This window comes from Hirundo rustica, chromosome 15 (assembly GCF_015227805.2).
Source record: "Hirundo rustica isolate bHirRus1 chromosome 15, bHirRus1.pri.v3, whole genome shotgun sequence".
NCBI classification, from domain to species: domain Eukaryota; kingdom Metazoa; phylum Chordata; class Aves; order Passeriformes; family Hirundinidae; genus Hirundo; species Hirundo rustica.
This window is the reverse complement of record NC_053464.1, coordinates 6,493,113-6,515,473: the sequence shown is the minus strand read 5'-3', so window position 1 is coordinate 6,515,473 and position 22,361 is coordinate 6,493,113. Positions and strand designations below refer to the sequence as shown.

At 38.6% G+C, this 22,361-nt stretch overlaps 2 protein-coding genes across 4 annotated transcripts in view; one reads left to right on the top strand and one right to left on the bottom strand.

The window, feature by feature from the left end:
• Positions 1-19,794, top strand: part of TXNDC11 (thioredoxin domain containing 11) — a 26,996-nt gene extending 7,202 nt beyond the window's left edge. For 2 of the 3 annotated variants that reach the window (XM_040079102.2, XM_040079101.2), the window contains 9 exons: positions 672-801; positions 7,472-7,565; positions 8,693-8,805; positions 9,775-9,975; positions 10,739-11,519; positions 13,988-14,133; positions 14,809-14,918; positions 16,353-16,433; positions 19,121-19,794. In XM_040079102.2, the coding sequence (XP_039935036.1) occupies positions 672-801; positions 7,472-7,565; positions 8,693-8,805; positions 9,775-9,975; positions 10,739-11,519; positions 13,988-14,133; positions 14,809-14,918; positions 16,353-16,433; positions 19,121-19,748 (2,284 nt within the window). In that variant the 3' untranslated portion in view covers positions 19,749-19,794. The remainder of the gene's footprint in view (positions 1-671; positions 802-7,471; positions 7,566-8,692; positions 8,806-9,774; positions 9,976-10,738; positions 11,520-13,987; positions 14,134-14,808; positions 14,919-16,352; positions 16,434-19,120) is intronic. The other variant, XM_058422600.1, reaches the window with a different exon arrangement.
• On the bottom strand, positions 19,778-22,361 carry SNN (stannin). The gene has a single exon (XM_040079104.2). It carries the CDS (start codon positions 22,359-22,361, stop codon positions 22,098-22,100), a length of 264 nt encoding a protein of 87 aa, XP_039935038.1. The 3' UTR covers positions 19,778-22,097.

Sequence of the window (22,361 nt, the reverse complement as noted above, 5' to 3'; positions counted from 1 at the left end):
AAGTAATTCTTTATGCTCTTTGTCTTTGATTTCATTTGGGACAATGATGCTTTGTCCAATCCAGTGATAATTAGGAAGAGAACCTCTGGAATTCACAGCTGCAAGCTCCAGCCCACCTTACGTTCTAGCACTGCCTAACATCTTATGAGCTGTTTCATTAGATGGCTGGGGGGGAGACTCGGGCTTTGCTGAGTCTGTTCATCAGCAGTGCAACTGAATTTGTCCCTGCTCTACTGATTGCTGCTCATAAAAGCCTGTGTAAAAATATTGCACCTTTGCAGATGGATACTGTTTGAGACACTGAAAAAACAAGGGAAAATAGTGAGGTTTTTCAGATCTGTATTTTTAAGTCACGTGTGTTTACTTCAGAAAAAGTGGAAAGATACGTATATGATAATGTAATTTATACCAGAGTTTTACCGAGTTCTTTAGTGGGACTCAAAAGTGGTCTCCATCCCTCCATGCTCACCAACACTGCCCCTTCCTCAGATAGTCTGGCACGTCCCTTTGGTATCACAACTCCCTCATCAGGCACAGAAATCACTGGTAAAACACAGAGAGCAATTCCCTAGAGGCTGAGCATGCTGAATATGTAACTCCTTGCCACCCCCAGGAGGGACTCTCTACTGTTAATTTAAGTCTTAATGCTGTATTATTTTTTTTGGTACTAGTTTTGGACCAATTGAATACAAAGGCCCTATGAGTGCTGTTTATATTGAAAAGTTTGTTCGCCGGGTGATGACACCACTACTCTACATCTCGTCTCGATCAAAATTACTAGATTTCCTCTCAAATTATGAGGTACTTGTCTCTCTTCTCTAGCTTTACCACTGTGGTTCAGAAAGAGTTTGACTTGTTTAAGGATTAAATTTGATCTGCTCCAGGATCCTGAAATCAGTGCCCTATAAATTTGTTAAAATCATAAGAATATGAAATGACAGATTCATGATGTTGGTTCCCTGTATAGTTACTATTATGATTTAGTGATGCTCTTAATTTACATTACTTTAGTATGTAGAGACAACAATCAAAGTTGTTACCTCACCAAACTGTTACATACAAACAAGAAAGAAGGGAGAACTCTTCTCACAAAAATCTTGCAGTTTAAGTTGGAACAGCATTTGAGAAATATATAATCATTAATTTTTAAAGAATAGTAAGCTTTTCTAGTAGGATAAGTCTTTTAATTGAAAACAAATGTGAAACTAGTTGAAGCAAGGGCTCCTAATCACTTTCTATGCAGTAACTTGATTTTAATCCACTGGTACATGGTGTTTTATTCATTTTGGTCTCTTGTGTTCAGGGGTGCCAAGATTAGCAGCAATACTGGTGGAATAATAACTTCCAGTTAGACAAAATGTGCTTACAACAGAGCCAGTTAAAATCCCTTTATAACTGTTCATTCCTGTAGTGCACAGTGCAGAAGTACCATAATCTTACTAAAGCCCAAGCTGTTACAGCAGTGTGGAAAACCTCATAAACAGATCAGTGCTGTGGCCGTGGGCACCACATGGGAGGGGGGACCCTCCAGTGTCTGCAGCGGATCCTGTGCTGCCATTGCAGTGCCTGCTTCTGCTGCAGGATGGAGCATGGCCTGTGCAGCTCAGTGGCAGCTGCCACAGCGTAGGGGACGTGCGCTGGGAGTTCCCCTGGGTAGGTGCTGTGCTGTTCGTGCCAGGAACTGCTGCTGGGTTTGGGTTGCCAGTGTTTTGGAACTGCTGCTGGGTTTGGGTTGCCAGTGTTTTGGAACTGCTGCTGGGTTTGGGTTGCCAGTGTTTTGGAACTGCTGCTGGGTTTGGGTTGCCAGTGTTTTGAGCAGGGACTCTGATTTGGGAGTAGTGAGTTGTGGCCTGTCTCTGGTGCTGATACTTTCTGTGATCCAAGCAATTCTGTCGTCCTTCCATTGCTTTAGTTTTGCTGTTCTAAGATTGTAAAACATTTCTTTGCCTCTTACAAGGATTTGAAGAAAGCCATGCTTGGTTTTTGGTTTGTGTTATGCTATTTCTTGGTAGACCGCAGAAGGAACTAATGGGCATATTGTCATTAATCTTAAATTTGCTTTGTGGTAAGAGGTGGACTTCTACTGGAAAAAGACTAAGATAAAAGACAAATTTAGGGGGCAACAAAAAATATTTTTGAATACTGCTTGGCAATGGAACAGATATTTTTGTTTCTGCGTTCAGACTTTCCCTTTTCCTGTGCTTGAAATTCCGTGGCTCCAAGTGCTGAGTTGCTGTTTATGTTCAGCATTTGTTGGTTCTCTTTTTTTCTGAAATGGCCCAAGAACAGAGGCTGTTCTGCCTTCTTGCCCTGCAGTCATTGATGGCCAAGGTTCTGTCCCAGACCATGACTCCAGGTGCTCAGTGTCTTTCTTGCCTCTGTGAAGTTATGCAAGAGGGGAAGGAGGGGATACAAAAGTAACAGACACAGATAAGATGAAAGAAACAGAATTATGAAGATGGATGCAGAGAAAACCATAGACACAATGGAAAAGTTAGTTTTAAACTAGAAATAAACAGGTTGTTTCATCACTTCAGTCAGAAATGTGAATGTTTACAGTGTTTTCCGTGCGAGTTGAGAAATTGATACCTTTTGTAGGAGAAGATACAATCTAGGGGTGAGTCCTCTGTTTAAGAAGTGAGAAAGTTTGGGGAATAAAGTAGATTATGGGAAATTGGGGCCTGTATGGCACAAACTAATTGCTATTTTGAGACCCTTGGCTAGTGTCTTCTTTTGACTTTTGATCTTCTTTGTATAAAAAATACTAGTTTTTAGCAGAAGGGAAAGTACAGAGGACTGTCAAGGATTGCTGTTGGGTACTTCAGCCACCGTCTGCTGGTGGATCATGTTTTTGTGAAAAAGCTAGTTGATTTCAAGCTCAAAATAATTTGAAAGGTTTGTCATCATCACTGGTTGATTTTCAGTCCTGTGTTCTGATAGCAGATGGGTTCTGCAAACTAGAAGAAATACTGAAGAACAGAATCCAGTTAAAAGTAAGAACAGGCGGTGTTTGTTACTTGGTCTTTTGCTCCTTCCTCGGCCTAATCGCGACTGTCGTGACATGCCGTGTTGCTCTCACTAGAGGGCGCACAACCGCCATGGAAAAAAATCCGTTTGGCGACTCGAAAGTTGAGCTCCTGCATTCTCTGATGCTATCGAAGGTTGGTTTCTTCGGGGTTCTGGAGTGATGCCAGTGTAAAATTAGAAGTGGATAAGAATTAATTTATGAGAGCAAGAAAAATATGCCATTTGGAAAGCAGTTAAAATCTTGGAATGTGAAGGAAGATCTAAGATAAATGAGCAGAAAGATGTGCAGTTCCTGCCATAACTCAAAATACCTGTGAGTACCAGAAATCAGATTTCTTTTGTTTTCTTACCTGCAGAGATGTAACAGTTTCATTTTAATCCAAACTGGCATTTCTCATTCCTCATCTGACTGTCCCAGGTGCTAGAAATGGCCTCAGCCTCCCGAGGCACAGAGGAAGAAACAGGAAGCCACTGTAGTTAGACAAAAAGCTTCACTCATTTATGAAAATTAATATGCTTAGGGAATTCATCATTTTCTGGCTTCAGGGGCAATCGGAGAGGAGTTGGCCTCTCTGGGAGGTGGCTGCTGTGTCTCTTAACATGATGTCAGCTTTCTGCTTTCCTCTCTTTGTGTAGGAATGCTTCCTGAGCATCAGCTAGCTGGGTAGATCTGACACAGACAGATTCAGCTGGCTCTTGTGTGGTGCCTATGTTAAATGATGGTGTGAAAATTTCCTTTCAGGTCTGGGTTTACAAAGATTTTAACATCATTGAAAAATTATGTTAAATGTAAATTTAGTCTAGTATCAGTCAACAGTTTCTTTGCATTTCTACAGTACAGATTTAGTGGTATGTAATATTGGTTCTTCTGTTCCCCAGAGAAGACACATTCCTTTCCTCTTGCTGTTTTTCTTCCCATGTTCACAGATAAGATGAATTGCCTGTCTGCACAAGTCTGAGTCTGAAAAAAATCACCTCCTTTACTTCAATGCAATATAGCCAAAACATTTTTTAGAAATGACAAATTGGGATAGAAGTAACTGGAGTATTAAAAGCATTTATCCAGTTGTAAACTAATCAGTAGCTGTGGGATTTTTCCTATCTTCTGTTCACATTATTTCACTTTTTTTTGGCCTTTAAATTTCAGAGCTTTTTCATCACAGTTATTAATGCTGCCTTTCTACAACTCCTCAAGTCAGCTATAGTTTCAGTGATTCCCACCAACCTTTGCAAATTTTGTTCCTCACCCTTTTCTCGCTTTTCTAAAGCGTTTATAGAAATACTGACCTGCTTGAGTATCAGTGCACATCCTGGCTGGCTGTCTTTGGCTGCTGAAAAACATTAATTTCTAACTGGTTTTTGTCTTTCCTACTAATCTGGAAAAGTGCCTTCCATGTTATTTCTTATCACTTCTGTTTCTTCAAGAGTGATGGGTAACTTCTTCTAGACTTTAGGGAATTACAGCATGCTGCATGGAGTCATCTACATTCTTGCTTATTCCTTCCAAGAGCTGCGATGGGTTTGAGGCATGGTTCAGTAATAAAACTGCTGGCTTTTCTCCAGTAGGAATTATTCATCTGAAAATCATTGTTCATTCTTAAAGTTTCCATGAACTTGCTGTTTGGTAATTGTCTAGATGCTTGGTAAATCTGTTACTTGATTTAGTTACATCCCACATCTCTTTCCATTCCTGTAGTGTAGAGACCACACAAGAAATAGGCTTCACTACAATTAATGATTTTGTATTTCCATATATGAGTTTCATTAGGAGATAGCACTAAGAAGTCTTTACTAATGACATCCTCAGGTTTGCTCCAAAGCCCTTCCTACAGACACTTGGTTGGACACAGGGACTGAAAATCGTTTCATGGAAAGAAAAGCTCCAGCAAGCTCCACTCTAGCAATGCCCTTGCTCCTGGTGCTCTTAAGCCCCCCTGTGTCACATGTCAGTGTTTATTCCTGACTTCAGCCAGCAGCAGGTTCAGCTGATCACTCTGAAGTGCCCACGTGAGGATGGGTACCCAGAGCTGCACACCGGTGGCTGTCGGGAAGCAGCTGCTCATCAGTAACAGGTTGGATGCAGACATCCTCCTAAACTGCTGGCAGCTGTTACTGACTTTTGGAGGGTCTTACATGAAAGAAGGTGGGAGTTGTTGTTGTCCAGCCCTTCTTGGCCTACTCCTATTCCAAACCAAGAACCTCTTGTTCACGTTGAGATACCTTTTCTGTGGGACTTGAACCTCACTTGTTGTTGCTTGCAATACCTGGAAGCGTTCATTCTTGTTAAAAACTTCATTCTTACAGACAGGAAAACTTTCTTTTCTTGAGAAGAAATGCAGTATTTTAGTCCCTTTCCTTATAGGTATAATTGCACCCTGTAACCGGGCAAAAACTTTAACCAGTCTGGGATGATGATTAAAAGGACATTAATTAATGAGATTACTGATTAGACATAGAGCATTAGTAAATACTGGTATAATAGTACTGTAGTGTATATTAGTGTATAGTAGCATATATTCTCCAACTACAATTTTTTTTTTTAATTGAAGAAAAACACTTTATAAAAATTATCTTTGGGAAACTTTATTCACAGTCTGGAAATCTGTAGCTTCTGTTAGTGTAAAGCAGAACTGGCAGTCTGAATCAGAATGTTACCTTTTAAATAACATTATAAATACTTCTGCATCTGACTTCTGGCTTTTTGCCACGTTTCACTGTCACTTTTGACTCTCCTTTCGTTCACTGTTTGGTGTCCTAAATTCACTTGGTACAGGATTAGTATTCAAAAATGGTCTTAGGAAATGGGAAGCTAAAACTTTGATTATCTTATGTGTCTCCTTATTTTGGTTCAGTTGAATGCTTTCAGAGTTTTTTTAGCAGGGATTGTTTCTTTTTACTGTCTTAGTTTGGAACTAAGCGAAAAAGATGACCATTAATTACTAACCTCTAAGTTGTTTAAAAAAGAACACTGAGTCCTATTGTTTTGCTGTATTTTTTCACCACTATTTTATTTCTATTTTTATTTTCTTCTTGGTAATTATTGTTGCAGAAATTTCCCTAATTGCTTGTAACTCATTTTTATTATTGGTAATTTTTTGGGGTACCTCATGGGGTTTATGCTTTGCGTTCATCCATGAAAGAGAATTTCTCCTTCAAAAGAGAAATCATAGCTGGAATGGGCAGTGTTGTTATTTGTGAACATCTTCAGGTTGCTAATTCATACTGGATTAGATCAGTGTGTTAAGCTGATATGAATAAGTGAATTAATATTAATAATAACAGGTAAAATGTATGTTAATGTTTTTTTAAAAAACTAATTTTATATGTAGAACTCAAAAAAAAAAAAAAAAAAAGGCAGCCTCTGAAGTACCAAATGATAATCCTCATGTGAGGATGTATTTGCCACACAAATGGGTGCCAGGTGAGTCTGGAATCTTCTGTTCCACAGCACTCCCTAGAGAGCTCTTGCTTTGTGTGTCAAATGTGGAACTGGTGGAACTGAGTTTCTGGTGGAACTGAGACAAATAACACCAAGTAACCAAATGCCATCACTTACTCTGTCCTGAAAGTTTATTAAGCCAAATTGAGTGATGAGTCAAAAGCATAATTAATAGTATTTTTTAATTGATTATACTTTGAAAAATTTAAAATCAAAGCTTAACTGAAATATTGGAACAAGAAAAATCTAGAGTGTGTACCTATTTTTTCCAACTCAGCTTCTCCCAGATTCTCTCCTGAATTTAATAGGAAGTCATTCACCTGGAAAAATCAGTAGGCCTGTTCTGGGATGAGTCTTTTAAATTTGGAATTGTCTGTCTGGCAATTTGAAGAGCTTTATGGATATGCAGCTGGGATATGGAGTTCTCAGGATTTTTGGGCAGTTGGTCTCTCACTGACTCTTGCAGGATATGCTGAAAGGATTTACAATGACTGTAGCTTAAAGATGGGATGATCACTTATCTTAGCAGTTCAAGTATTCACACACAAAATGTGTGAATTCATATGTAAATACTGATTATATGCAACATAAACAATTAAAATGTTACTGCTCAAGCCCTTTATACTCTGAAAAATTATATTTGATATTCCAGTTCTAAAAGAAATCTTTATGATGCTTGTGGTTCTTACCTTGGTGCTGGAACTGGTTCAAAATAAAGTTGCAAAGCAACTATTAATTGTTTTTTGTGAACTTCACCATGGGAAACACACCATTAGAAACATAGCATCCATAAAATCCCTCTCTTACATGAGCTTTTGAATGACAGCTTCATTCTTTGAATGAGAACTGATTTCTGTTCAGTCTTTTAATATTAAAATTTTTGTTGCAGCATAAAGTGACTGCTCTTCAGTGAACATTGTTGTCTTTTAGGAGTCTATTATGCTTACTGTAGTCCCATATGTTTATAGTTGAAAATAGTTTAATTAACTCTAATTCTTATTTCAGCCTGGAGTTGTGGGATTTTTTGAGTTCAATGCTTCACCTCAACCGCCTGGTTATTTAACATTCTTCACCTCAGCATTACATTCATTAAAGAAAGGTAAAAGCTCCATTTTCATAATTTCAGGTGTCTGTGAATGAGTTATGTCTAAGTGCTTTAGTAGTTTTTTGCAATATTTTGTACCTTAGGAATGAATCCTTCTGTTTCTTGGTGTTGATCTAAGTGTGAGCCTGTCTCATTACAGCTGAGGACTGCTTACATAAAAAGCTTACAATGTGATTGGCCTGGATACACCAGGGCAGAGTTCCCTCAAACCCTCACATGTAGCTGCAGCCCATCCAGGACCGTAATCAGACTCAAATTTGTTTAAAGTGAATGCAGGAGTCTTTGTCCTGTGCAGTGTCAGAGGCACTGGGATGGGATGGACTCTGTCAGCCCGTGGTCCCTGAATTCAGTGATGCTGTCCTGGGTGGAATTGCAGAGCTGCACAAGGCAGCCTGAGAATGAATGCCTTTTTCCCCCTCTTGTTTTGCACTGATAATCTAAAATACAAGCCCTCTTGTTTGTGTTTAAACATGCAAACTTTGTGATGATTAATACCTCTTTTTTGGATCATGAATTTGGGATAGACCTTTCTTAAAGTTAAAATTTAACATGTTTTATGAATATTTCTTCCTGTCAGCAGATGAAGGAGATGCATACTTATTTTTTCTTACTCATATTTACTCCTTCTTATTTTTTACCATGCCACTGATAAAGAGCCTGTTCCATATTTTGTTCTGTGATTTTCACATTTGTATGTTGCATTACTTCTTTGCAACATAAAAATAAGCAGTCTATCTTTTTGTGTACGCATTTATAAATGTACGTCACTTAAACGATGTTCATGCCTTTCTCTTACGTGTATCATCTTGGCCTTTGAGATGCCGTAAACCACAGCAAGATGCATCTGTGATACCAGATTCTGTATTTCCTAAGCAAATGGAGAATTTGGACAATTGATGTTCCACAGACAGGACTTTATACCTGGAGTGCAGAAGGGGAACACATTTGTGCTTCATCCCATCTTTCTTCTTACCTAATTACCAGTATTGGCAGTCGCTCTTCACAAATTTCTGTGCCTTCACGCAGCACTTTTGTGTGTTCTGGTTTGAGGGCAGTGTTCCAGGGGAGTTCAGAGCGTGTAATTGTATTCAAAGATTGCAAATATGTAATTTGATTTTCAGATTACCTTGGGACGATCCGCTTTGGAGTGGTCACGGATAAACGTGTGGCAGAGGAGATCTCCCTGGTGCACTCTGGCAGTGTGTATTTGCACAGACATGCCAACACATCTCTTGTGAGTATTGCTCTGTGCCGTAGGAACTCTGATTTGGTACAGGGATGATCAGGGATCAGAAATGGAAAACTACTTGAATGGAGGTATGAACAAAGATTTTGTGAAGGGATAGTAGGAACAGTGAAAATTTCCTTTTTGGCTTAAAGGTATAACATGGCACTGGTTAGAAAAATCACACAAATTAAATGAATTGAAATTATAATAACTCTTAATCCATATGCCCTGCTTTTTGAAAAGTTAAGGCTGAAAATACAAACTTTCAGATTTAGTATTTGGCATAGAGACTCTACCTAGCCACACTGGCACCCTGAGTGTAAACTCTCTGAAGATAGGTATTGTGATGTGTATCTTTTTCGACTGAGACTAGGGAAAACAGGGATATTTTGGGTGAAGTGACATAAAATACTTTTCATTAGCATAAAACTTCTTTTTAATTCTAATTATTTAAGATAAACTTGCCTTACTATATTAAAATTGATCCTAGAACCTGTGAGCACCTTTTCTTATGTATTTCTTTTCTTTGCATTCAGGAATGAGAAATACCAGTTTTTGATGCAGCCTTGAAGCTTGAGTCTTAAAAGGCTAATTTAAAATGAGTTAATTTGGTGACTGAATAGTGGGGAAAATGTTCTAATATTCCATAAATTAAAATATGTGACAATACCAGCTTAGAGTTCTTTTACTTACAAAGAGAATTTGTACTACTGAGAAAAGTCAAGATTATAAAGATGTAGTAAAAGAAAGAGGAGCTTCCCTGGTAGAAGAATCCTTTTTGCTTGTTGATGTTAATATAATCTGGTGAGCATTTGGGAAGCTTTCCCAAAGGGAAAGGATGTATGAAATGCTGAAGTTTGCTGACACTCATTACATTTAGAAAGAGAGTTCTAGTCACTACAGTAACAAAGCATGCCATACTGAAGAACTTGCTACTAAATCAAGTGAGGATAAATCTGTTTTTCCCCCTCCAAGATCTATCCAAAAGACATCATGAACTTCACTGCTGAGAACATTTGCAAGTGGGCTCTGGAAAATCGGGAGATGCTCATACGCTGGCTGAGACCACATGGTGGGAAAAGCCTTCTTCTAAACAATGAGCTGAAGAAAGGACCAGCACTTCTCATATTTGTACCTTATAATCCCCTAGAAGAAATTCATCCTCTTTTAGATGAAGTAAGTGAATTTTTTTTTTTTTTTTTTGCTTCAAAATTACTAAAACTTGACAGCTGTAGTCAGGGGTTTGAGCTTAACTGTGACAGATAACCTCATTTTATCTCACTGTTCCAAGTATCTGGTTTTGTTTAAAACCACTTTCTCAAGCCATATTATCACAACTCCCCTACACTGGTGTGCATCCCACACAATGTGCCTTTGTCTCACTCAACAGCTGTTTAGAAGCATCTAACTCTTCCTTGATGTCCTCCTTTTTGTGGTGGGTGCAGTGTGAGAGATGCAGAACTTTGCCAGCTGGAACTGAAGATTTGTTTTGTCCACCCCATTCTATTTCTCCTCTCCTGTCTTTCCAGGGGTGCTTGTGCAAGGAGAAATGGATCTTTTGTAAAACCAGACAGTGTTATTTGAAATACAGCCAAATTGAACCACTCTGAGCCAATCTGATTTTATATCCTGTGTGTTCCTTAGTCACCTTCCAATCTGAACTGCCTAGGACAGCAGTTTGTGGAGCTGTGCAGAAATCAGATAGGGAACCTAGCTTGGCTGAAAGCAAAAAAGTAGTTTTTTGTTCCTGGGCTCTTTTTCAGCTGGAGCCCATCATTCTAAGCAGAGTGGAACAGACAAGCACCTGTGAGAGACCAAAAGCAGGGCTGAGTTTTTGTGACAGTGCTGACTGACTTCCATGGCATCTGTGTCCTGGAATGCGTCATTTCCACAAGGAGTTAATCATGATTTCTTTTCTCTCTCTCGTTCCTCCCCATAGATTACCAAAGTGGCCTTGGAATACCACAAGTGTAACAAAAGCCAGGCAGCTGAGCCAGATCTTCAGCACAGAGACTCTGATTCACCAGCTTTTGATTCCTCTGTAACAGATGCACATGTGAAGTTCTCCGAAACATTTCCCATAGCCAAGTACCCGTGCTGTAACACGGTGGTGCTTCCGCAGTGGCACTCCATCTCCAGAACTCACAATGTCTGTGAGCTCTGTGTTAACCAGACCCTCGGTGTCAAACCAAATAAAGTCCATGTGCCACACTGTAACTTTTTAGAGATAGAAGCAGCTTTGGACTCTTTCTACCTCCAGGAACATACCTTTTTTCAAGTAATATCCAATACCATAGAATGCAGCAATTTCTTAAGTTTCTATAGTCCCTTTAGCTATTACACTGCATGTTGCAGGACAGTAAACAGGCATTTTTTAAGTTTCATTAGTTCTGAGAAGACCATCTTTCAGACCCCCAAAGTAGCATTTTCTTCCCATGGGAAGAAAGATAGCACTCAATTTTCTATTCCTCACATTGAGGATAGGAATTGTTTTATTCCTGACCTTAATATTAGTAGCACGAACATTACTGGTCTGAGCTGCAGGACCAACAAAACCTTGAATCTCTATCTATTGGATTCAAATCTTTTTTGGATATATGCAGAGAGACTAGGAGCATCAAGATCTACTCATCTTAAGGAATTTGCTGCCATTGTTGACCTGAAAGAGGAAGTGCACTACGTCCTGGACCAGAATCAGTCGCTTGTTGGACCTACCCTGGGTACAGTATTCATTATACAAATGCTTGCATTCAGAAAATTGTGTTTCCAAGCAGGAATGGAAAACTTAATGCCATTTTGAAAAGTGAGACTACTTTGTGAAGTTAACATTGTGAATTGCAATTTATTCTATTCTGCTTAGTACTTAACCAAGCATTAGGAATGGTTCTCTTGGCTAGAACAGAATCGTGTTCTAGGGGACATAAGAACTAAGTTCCTTATATCATAAGTAATTTGCTTTATAAGAAGTGAACCTTAAAACGTGTGATTCTTGACTGCCTGATGATGCATTGGTGGAACTGGTAAAATCTAAATTAACTTGTGTGTGGAAAAAAATTTCTGTTCATCTAAAATACCTGATCACAGAAGACGTTTGTATATTAATGGTGTGTTAGTGTTTGCTCAGCTGTTCTGTGTACTAAAATACCACAGAATTTTGGGAGATATTGACCACTTAGCAGCAGAGACTTCCCCATCGTCTTATCTTCTGAAACCAACCTTAATTGCTTTGAATTTGTTTTGAAAGTGTGTTTATTTTCAGGGTAACAAGGTAAAGCTCTCAAGTGGTTGTGGCCAAATATTTCCTGTCTGAATTGGAGGAAAAAACAAAACCAAACAAAACTAAACAAACAAAACAAAACCAACCAAAAAACAAACAAACAAAACCCTGACAAAACAACCCAAGGATTGCAGTTCTGATTTATTTGCAAGTTTGTGAGTAAGACAAAATGTTCCTAACCGTGTGCATTTGCCTGTAATGCTCATGTGCAAAACTGAGCCTACCTTCAGGAAATACTGGATTTCTTAATGTTAATTATGAAAGTAAACATGGAAGAAAATTCAGCTATTAAAATAAATTGCTCAAGAACATTTATCACTTTAATTCTTATAGCACCAATTATATTTTCCTTTTGCCATAAATCTAAGAACAAAACTATGCACAACATAGAATAAATAGCTAAGGATCACATGCATCCCTGTATCCTGTCTCTATCCCAACCCCAAGAAAAGACTCTGGAAAAACAAACAAAAACCTCAGTGACTATAAAAGGATACTTAGGAAATATTAAGATCAGAATGAGGACATATGAATTTCCTTCCCCTTTCTGTTCCCAGTACTTTCTGTCTCAAACATTTTTTAGGTCACAGGATTTCCTGAACGTGATGAGGGTTTCTTTGCAGAGTAAGACTCCGCAGTACATTTCTGTTCCATCATTTGAACATCCAGAAAACTTTTGCTTCTACATATTTTATCAAGGAGTCTCTGATTTATGATTAGGTTTTGTAATTTTGTTTTGATTCCTTAAGATCTTAATATTTCATAATATCAAAACAGATTGGTGCTTAATACCCTTGTCAGATTTGTCTTTACAGATGGATTCTAGAAGTTTAGGAATAAATCTTTTAATTAACCCCTTCCTTTCAGTTACTGTTTAATCATGCATAGATAATGCAAATCTGGAGATCTGAAAAGAAAAAAAAGCCTCTTTTGGCCTGGTGTGAGAATTAAATGAAGTGCTGGATAGTAAATAAGGACTACTTAAATAAGACTCACTGAACAGTAAATAAGTGAATGTACTGCTGTTCCCATTTCAGAGATAAAATTGATGGTCTGGTATTTTGTGTGTCTGTACGAAAGTGCCAGTTTTACTTGGGCCTAGTTTTTATGCTGGAAATAAAAGCACAAAGTTGTTTCTATTTGATCAAACAATTATTTTTATTGTTTTTCATGTTTTACCTTTTGTCTTGATTATTAAATACTCTTATTTTTTAATGCATAGAGTAATACTTCTCTATCCAAGTCGAAAAGAAGGATATTTCTGATACTTTGCAGCAATTTAGAGAATGTAGTTCAGGCTCAGAGTAGTGTAATTTAACGTAGTAGAGGGCTTTGAAGCTTTTTCAAAATTTTTACTAGTGGCCAGCTACTTGTTAAATATCTTAAAATAAAGGAGAAAGTACAACAAAGAGGAAGGTGGGTCACTGGTAGACAAAATGGGATTGGTCATATGGCACGGGAATAACAGATATTTAAAGGTCAAAAGAAAAGAATTGCAGAGAAATTAAAAAGAATTTAAAAATGCAAATAAATGTGGAACTAAGTGTGGAACTTCTACATTTCAATATAATGTAGAAGCTAAAAAATGCAGAGGTTACTATTTATGACTTAGCAGATGTGTGGTTAGGAGAATAGAATATTATTATTATGGCACTTTGACACAAGATTAAAGTCTGGTGTGGCAAGTGACAAGACTCTAATGAGCAAAATAAAAAACAAGCCAGTGAAGCTTTATCTTCTTTTCACATCGGTTGTGGTTACTCGAGAGTTGATACCACACTGGCAGAAACTGACACGACACCAGATTTCAGTTTGTATTTTCTTTAAGTTCTTCCGAATTGTAAAGCAAAAAGTGCCAAAATCACCCCCACAAAACCGAAGTAACTTTGTTGTGTATCGATTTCATTTCAGAGAACTTCATTAAAAATTTCAGTGTTCTCTACAGTCCCTTGAAAAGGCATCTGGTCGATGACCCTTCAGTCCGTTCTCACGAAGAGCGCGTGGTCACTGAAGTGACTACGAACACCTTTCACGAGACCGTGCTCCTCAGTGCCAAGGTAACGCCTCGGCCCTCTGCAGCTTCCTGCACATGGGGCCACAGCTTGTGAGGAGGGGGCTTTCATGTTGGCGTGCTTTTTCACTTGTGACATAAAATACGGTGTTTCGTAAGAATCCAAAAGCTTTCCAATGCTTGCCATGAAAACAGATGCCATCCTGAGTACAGTTAAATTGCCTTGATTTTGTAAAATATTTGATAGTCAGGGTGATGATGTCCATTGTCATTCAAGTCTGCAGTGAATGGCTGCATCTCCAGTTGGTTTCCAGCAGCCCCAGCCCCTGCTTTGCCAGTTAGAGGCACAAAGCAGAAGTCTGGACATCATTTTTCCCCCATATGAAATGTACAGTTAGTGTTAGATATATATATATATATATATATAGGAATTTAAGATTATAAAAGAATCTTGGAAAGTGTTTGGTGCATTTTCACTTAAAGGGAATGATCCTAAACGAAATAATCTTTTATTCTGACTTTATGGAAGATAATTCCCCAAGAATTTTTGTGTGTTAACTCAGTAGTCAGCAGCAGTGAATAACTTATAATAAAGTTCATCAATATTAGGAAAAAATTTGCTTTCACATTTCAAGAGTTCTCATGTTAGATGGTGTGAGAACTAGTCCTTTCTGCAGATTACCACCAGTAGATAATCAAACTCTTCTCCATTTCATTTCAGAATGTCCTCCTGCTGTATTATGCACAGTGGTGTGGATTCTGTGCTTCTCTTAATCACATCTTTATTCAGCTTGCTCGGCTTTTGCCTCCCGACAGTTTCACTGTGGCAAGGTAAAAAGATTCTAATTTCATCTTTCCAGAATAATGTAAGATCACTGAGGTCATCAGCCTAGAAAATACTTATTTTCCTCCCTACAGCTGTGCAATATAGATGTGAATGTCATCTGCTTCATTTCTCTTTGAATGCATTATTTTGTTTTCCTTTGTATATATTTGGTGGTTTTCAATCTCACTTAGTAGTTATCCACTTTCATTAAAACTAATTTTTAAACTGTGCAATTGACCTTGAAACGTCCTAATTTCAGGAAGTGAATCCATAACTTTGTGCTGATTTGTAGCAAATAGTAATATGCTATTTAAAGATGCATATATTTGTTAGCAACACCATTTTCATCACAAGTCTAAAACTGCAACCTACATCCTACGATAAAGAAAATTAACTCCATCCCAGCCAAAACCAGTTTACAGAAGCATATTTATATCTATATATGCATTATGTGTAATGTATATTTGTAATATATATGTTAAAATAAATTTCATATGTTAAAAAGACATTGTTTTCTTTGGTGTTTCCAGGGTCATTCATGTTTCAGTACAACTGAAACATTCTTGTTCATGTATATGATAATAGTGCAAAAATACTTGAAACATCTGCTCTGATTGCATCTTCATTTGATTCTGACTGAACTTACTCCAGGGGGCAGCATGAGATGTAGAGAAAAAATAAATCAATTAAAAATCTGGATTTTCATTCCCTGTTTATAATTGTGGCTTTACTGCCACAGATGTGATGCTATTCCCAAAGCTACACCCATTCCCTGGCCTGACTTTGAAGTTCTCTCCTTTGCTCCATTATTTTCACAGCAGAATTACTGATGTGATTGTCTGTTTTGTTCTATAATAATTTGTAATTAACAAGAATTTGATTTGTGAAAAGAAGCCCTAAAATGCAGAAGAAAACAGTAACAGTTGAACCAAGTGTTCATTCTACTCACAACTTTCGGAAAAAAAGCATCTTTAAGAATGTGCTGGTCCTTGGAAGAAGCAAAATAATTTACTCCCGAAACTACTTGAGGGGACAATATTAAGACATGTACTTGAGGAACAAATTAATGACTAAAAATAACTTGTCTCATGTTTGACATGTCTATCTCAGAAGGAAGGTGTGTACACAATGTGTGCTCTGTGTGTACAAAGGCATTAATTAAACTGGGGTTTAATTGCTGGCTGAAAGCAGTTGCAGTATTGAAGGTATTTTTCTAGAGAAAAAACCACACAGGTGTTTGTTAAACTGAGAGTCATCATCTTGAATATTGGTAATTAATTTTGCTGACTCATATGCACAATGTATTTCTGGCAGAACACATTTACACTTACTCTCACAAGTACTTAAATTTCCTTCTTCCCAATCCCTAAAACAGCATTTTACAAGAAAATAGAGATTGTTCATCTGCCTGTTCTCATCAGCGTGTCTTTTCCTCACAGAATTGATGTGACTCGAAATGACCTTCCCTGGGAATTTATGACAGACCGTCTCCCAACCATTTTATTTTTTCCTCATCAGAGGTAATGTAATTCTTTTCCCTGTGGATTTTTAATTTCCATTTTACTCAGCTGCAGTAATTATCTGGTTACGTGTCTTAGTAGAGAAGAAAGCCAAAGAGTAATTAATTTCCGTATATGCCTTCTTACTTCATGCATATTCTAATGAAAAAAAACCCCACAAGCAAAACAACAAAATAACCCAACCAACACTCACGGATTTCCACACTTCTCCCTCAGGGGCTCTTCCCATCAGCAAATGGGAATTCAGACTATTGGTACTGAGCACTTCCCTATGACAAAATTTTAAACCCATGCCTTAAGTTTTGGCATTCATATTTTAATCCATTACAGAAAGAGTTTTGTTTGTATCAGTTCTGAGCCACCCCAATTTCCAGCTGGTGGTCTCCCTATTTCTTTTCCTAGGTACTCATTTTGTCTCAGTCTCTGTAATGCTCTAGACAGTCTCTGGAGGGACAGACTGAGTAGTTTTATTTTTTTTTTTAATGTTCCAGCTAGTTTTATTAAGGTACCTTACCTCTAGTAATTGCTTTCACTCCTGCTTTTTCGCTCCAGTGTTTTTTATATTTTGCTGCATGCAGATAATCAAGACCATTAGGATCTGATAGTACTTGTAGTACCTGTAGCACTACTAGATTGGTCATATATTCATTTTACATATAAAGGTGCCTCATGCTAGGGCTTTTTATGCAGCTTTTTATCCATTTGCCTTATGAAACAGTTTTTTGCAAATTAACTCTGTTCTCAATTTCTTTCCACCACATGCTGTTAATATTTTTTTCTGCTATTTGTTTTAAATAGCCTTTTAGCTTCTTTGATGCATGCTGTAGCTTTGATCAATAAAAATGGATGGTGATGTAGTAATGCATTACCACAATATAATGAGTCGATTTTGATTTAGTGTAGGCTATTTTTTGCCTAAATTATGTCATGATTCATTAATCTGGGATGGGAGCTGATAGTCAGCTGAGCAACTGCTGATGGTAATTAGAAGAGTAACTTGGTCCATCACCAGGAATCTGCAGGGGAGGAAAACTCCTGGTGCTCACTCTGCCAGAAATAGCTTAATCTTGATGAGCAGGAACCTCACGTGACTGAAGTTCTTGAATTATTGATAAAATATGGTATCTGTCTTCTACCTGATGTACAGTAAGTAGTTTTCAGTAAATGAAATGAAACATTTTTATATCCCACATGCTTATGAGATGGATTTTACAGAAGGCATTTTTGAGGGAAGTGTAATTGGTAATGGAGGAACTCCCCTGTTCAGGATGCACATTGTAAATAATTCAGGACATAGTGTCACACACAAGGGGACACAAGATTTTCTGTGGTGTGTGTTGTACAGGAGCACCAGGAGGCTTTAGGCATTTCACTGGAATCTGGCTTTCTTGCTTTGCAATCATTTTCGTTTGGGCTTTTCTCTGACCCTTTGTGTCACTTACATCATTAACCCATATCTGAATGTATGCTACTTGCCATTACTCTAGTCATGAATTTGACAGCCAGAGGGAAGCAAACTAAGCTTTTCTTCCCTTTTTTAATGGCTGCCTCAAGAAGGAGAGAATTTGCTGCTGACTGGCAAAGCTGGAACAGATCCAGAGTGATAAACTATTAGCTGGCTTCCCACTTGTACAGTGAGGTGGAAGTGGCTGTGCTGTGGTAGAAAGTTAAACTGTGTTTCACTGGAACAGGCTGAGTGAAAGGCTGAAGGTGGAACTGGTTCAGAAAGAAGAGCAAGAGTTAGTTCCTTAGAGGACAGCTTAGCCTTGTATGTGTGCACAGGGTTCACAAAGGGCAGTAATTGTAACATTTGTCACAGCTGGAGTTGGTGTTTTTTACTGGTTGGTAGTCTTGAGGAAGAAATTTGGTACTTGCTGGTTTTGGCCTCTCTTGCCCTGTTGTAACAATTTATGCTGTTGTAGAAAGCAAGGAGTCTTACCTGCTCCATATGCTGGGCTTAGTATTCACAGCTTCGGGGGGAAACACACCAACAGAAACCAACAGAAAAACCTTGTTTGGCTTGCTTCCTTCATCACCTCTGACATAAAGACAAAGCAGTAAGAGGAACAAGTAAAGAGATTTTTGGGAGTTTTTTGACAGCAAAAGGGCCTTACTTCTGACTAAAGTGACTTACTGTTTAAAAGCAAACTGCTCCCTTGCCATGGCTTTCAGATGCTGGAACTCACTAAGCTACTGCTTCCAGGAAAAAAGGTTCAAAATAGTAATTTCCCATCGGGTAGCTTTATATATCTGGACTTAAATTCTAGTAATGTATACAGACTTAGGAATATTTAAATGTCATCCTTCAACTTAAAAATGCTAATGGCACTGTGCTCTGATCACACAGTGATGCTGTCCTGTATACGTAAAGCTAATAAACCATAATGAATACTTCTTTTTTAAGAGTGAAATCTGTTTTCTGAGATTGATCAGATTTTTTTCTTCAAACACCAGTCCCATGCAGAGATGCTTAAAGCACCCAGACTGGAACACAGGAAAGAGTGTTCATTACAAGAAAATCTATATGCTCTGTCTTTATTACATGAGTTTAGGTTTCTCTTAGCTGCTGTACTAACCATACTTGATAAAAAATAAGGTATTAAGTTGGAGTTGAACAGCAGATGCTTAGGTAAAATTATCCTTAACCTTCCTGAGTATTTTACTATTAACTTGTTATGTCCTTCTAGGAAGGAGCAAAGTGTGAAGTTCCCTGAAGACTTTTCAGTTAACCTTCCTAATCTCCTGAAATTTATTTTACATCACTCAAGTATTTCTTCATCAGAGCCCTGTACCAAAGAATGCCTACAAAAAGAGTCAGTTCTACAGCAAGGACACATATCACACTTGGAGAGAGAAATTCAGAAGCTAAGATCAGAAATCAGTGCTCTTCATCAGGCCCATGATCAGCTTGAAGCACAGCTTTCTGAAGCCAGGAGAGAGGAGCAGAGACTACAGCAGCAGAAACACACACTGGAAAAGCAGCACAAGACTCTGCAGCTCCACAGTGAGCAGTTACAGGCCACATATGACCAGAAGAATCAAGAACTATTAGAAATGGCTGAAAAGCTTCAAGAATTAGCTGACGCATCAGAAAACCTCCTTAAAGAGAATGCTTTACTGAGAATTCTGGTGGCATCAAGAGGTGGAAGGCTACAGAGCAAAGATGAAATTAAAGAACCCCTTCAATCTGAGCAAACACTTTCTGAAGATAATGATATATCACTTTCAACAGCTACTGCTGCTTTAGAGGAAAAAAGGATTGATAATATTGATGCTATAGAGACAGAGCACAGTAGTGGAAATAGGACAGAATAACTACTTACACAAAATCAAATGATGCAGTATTGGGTAGGTATTTATGCAAATTTTATTGACATTCATTGTAAATAAAGACTTCTTCCCCCATATGATCTAGAAAAAGAAAAATCAAATGGAATATTTTTGTATACTTGAACAACTTATTAGATACCCCCATCTTAAGAGAAGAGAATGGAAAACACTTTCTGCACTTTACTATTGCACTAACTTGCAAACACCTATCCATTTAAATTAAAGATACTGGTTTGTAGGGGCAGCAGTGTGCAGCACCTCTGACTAAAGGACCAGTTAGTTTTCACTGGCTTTCTCTTACAGCTGCTAGAAGGGAAATCAGACCTTTGATTTATACTTTTCCATAATTTCTGAAGTTTGTCCTTTACACTGCATTCTCTTTGCTGAATTGAAATAGATACGTCACCTGTGTAATCAGTAAACTTGAATGGACAAAGTCATCTCGCTACAACTGTTCTGTTTTAGAACTTCAGCACTTTGTATCACTTTTGTATACTGGTATTCTGACTGTCTGGAAACCACAAGAGCCATGCGTCAACTGTTGTCTACTGAAAACCAGAGGAAGTCTTACTGAATTCATCTTTTTCTTTGCTTTTAAGAGGTCTCGAATACAGCAATTTAAGCGTACAGGTCTGACTATACATGCCAGTCTCTTGAGAGCAGTATCTTAAAAAGTATGTGTCAGGGTCAGAACATTATCAGCTGTACCCCATATGTAGTAGTCAAGAGGCAACAGCAGGAACTTTTTGCTACTGGCAGCATTTTTTTGCTTCAAATTACAGCTTTCAATTCTAACAAGGCAAATGTAGCACTAACAAAGCAATTCAACGTCAGTGTAGAAGGGGACAACTTCTTTTCTAGGCCATTCTTGTCTTGCATATAGTTAAAATTTTCAAGCAAGCTTGCTAGGCCTTAAGTTATTCCATATGTACAGATACAAGAAGCAAGTCTAATGCTTCTTCTGGAGGTGAATTAAGGCTAGGCAATTAAGTGTTTAAAAATATCAATATGCAAAGGAGGCCATGTATAAAGTAATAGAAAACAGGCCAGTGACCTCTAAGCGTCTGTGCCTACACAGAGTTTTAGCATATGTAAGCTGCCATTGGCTGCTCAGTGTTGTTCCTTCTCCTCCCTCCAAATCTTTACAGTGCAGAACTTTTAACTCCTTTTTACAGTTCCTATAGCTGAACTCCAGCACAGAGCAGGAAGGGTATGTTATCCGGAAGGACTGGGCCATTGCTAGCTAAAACTTCTACAAACTGACCAGCAATAACCCTTGCCCCTATCACCAGTAGAAAAGACTGAAACTTCTTCTGTTGTAGTACAGTTCAATCAGAAGTTGTATACAAGATACATTAACTGAATTCTAGAGTTGGCTGGCTATGAACTAAAATGCCTTTCTGGCTATTAACCTACACCCTAAGTACACAAACCAGGTTTCTGGGAAGAATTCATACTAGTTGCACTTAAGCCAGCTTTGCTAAGCAACCACTTCTGCAGTTTCAGCACAGAGACCTACGGAAGAGAGAAGCCTGCTCTACTGCCATTTCAAACACCTGGAAACCTTCTGGACTTTCCCTGAGGGTTCAGTATCCATCATAAGCTCCCAGGCTGGAACCCATCAAAATGGCAGTTTCCTTGCAGTAGCAGCCAAAAGCTTAACCAACACAGCTGCAGCTAAAGGAACTCTTCCTTTCTTGTAGCTCCTGTGTTTCCCCCTTCAGCACAGTACTGAAGGCTTTATCCCTTCTTTTCAAATGAAGTACTCTGCATCAGTCCAATACACCGTTCAAAGGAGGAGTTCTGACTTTATGACTGCACACTCATCTAGTAGCAGAAGCAAGCTTTAACTGCAGGTTTGGTTTTGAAGGTCTGGAGTCCCATCCATGGTAGTGGATCAGGAAACCGCCTGTGGTATTATATACAGTCACATCATATTCCCATATGCTACAGAATACAAAGCAAGAAGTTTCTGGCAGCCTATTTACAGTTCACAGTTGGAAAGTAGTTCACATTACAGTAGTAGCTCCATCAAAATAGGCTCAGCTAAACATTCAAGTAACAAAAACCAGTAGTAGTCTCTTCACACCAGTGTATCCCTGTGCCCATTGCCGGCAATGGACATTACAGGCGACTCAGCTCCTGCCACAGAGGAATTAGGATACACAGTCGATGCAACTTCTCAGTGCATGCAGTTGCAAACAAAGCTTATTTAATTTGCATCAGGGTGTTTTCTGATGAGTAGTGTGCATGTGACCAGGTTCTTCGCAGTATTGAGATGCTTCTGCTGGTTACACGTCACAAACGTGGTCCATCTGCACATGTTGCTCCGAGTTAGCTGTGTACTTCTGGGCCATTTGGAGTCAGCTTTGCTTTCCTCTCCACACAGGGTCCTTTAGCAGAGTACTGCACCAGCAGAAAGGGCTCTTTGGTTTCTCCCTCACCCACAATGCTTTCCTCATCCTCAGACTGGCTGAGCTTCTGCAGCCGCAGGTAGCACCAGCAGCCCAGGATCAGGGCTCCCAGAGCTGCAATAGCGATCAGGGTAACGATGACAGTCACCACTCCGGTGGTGGCACTGTGATCTGTGATAGACAT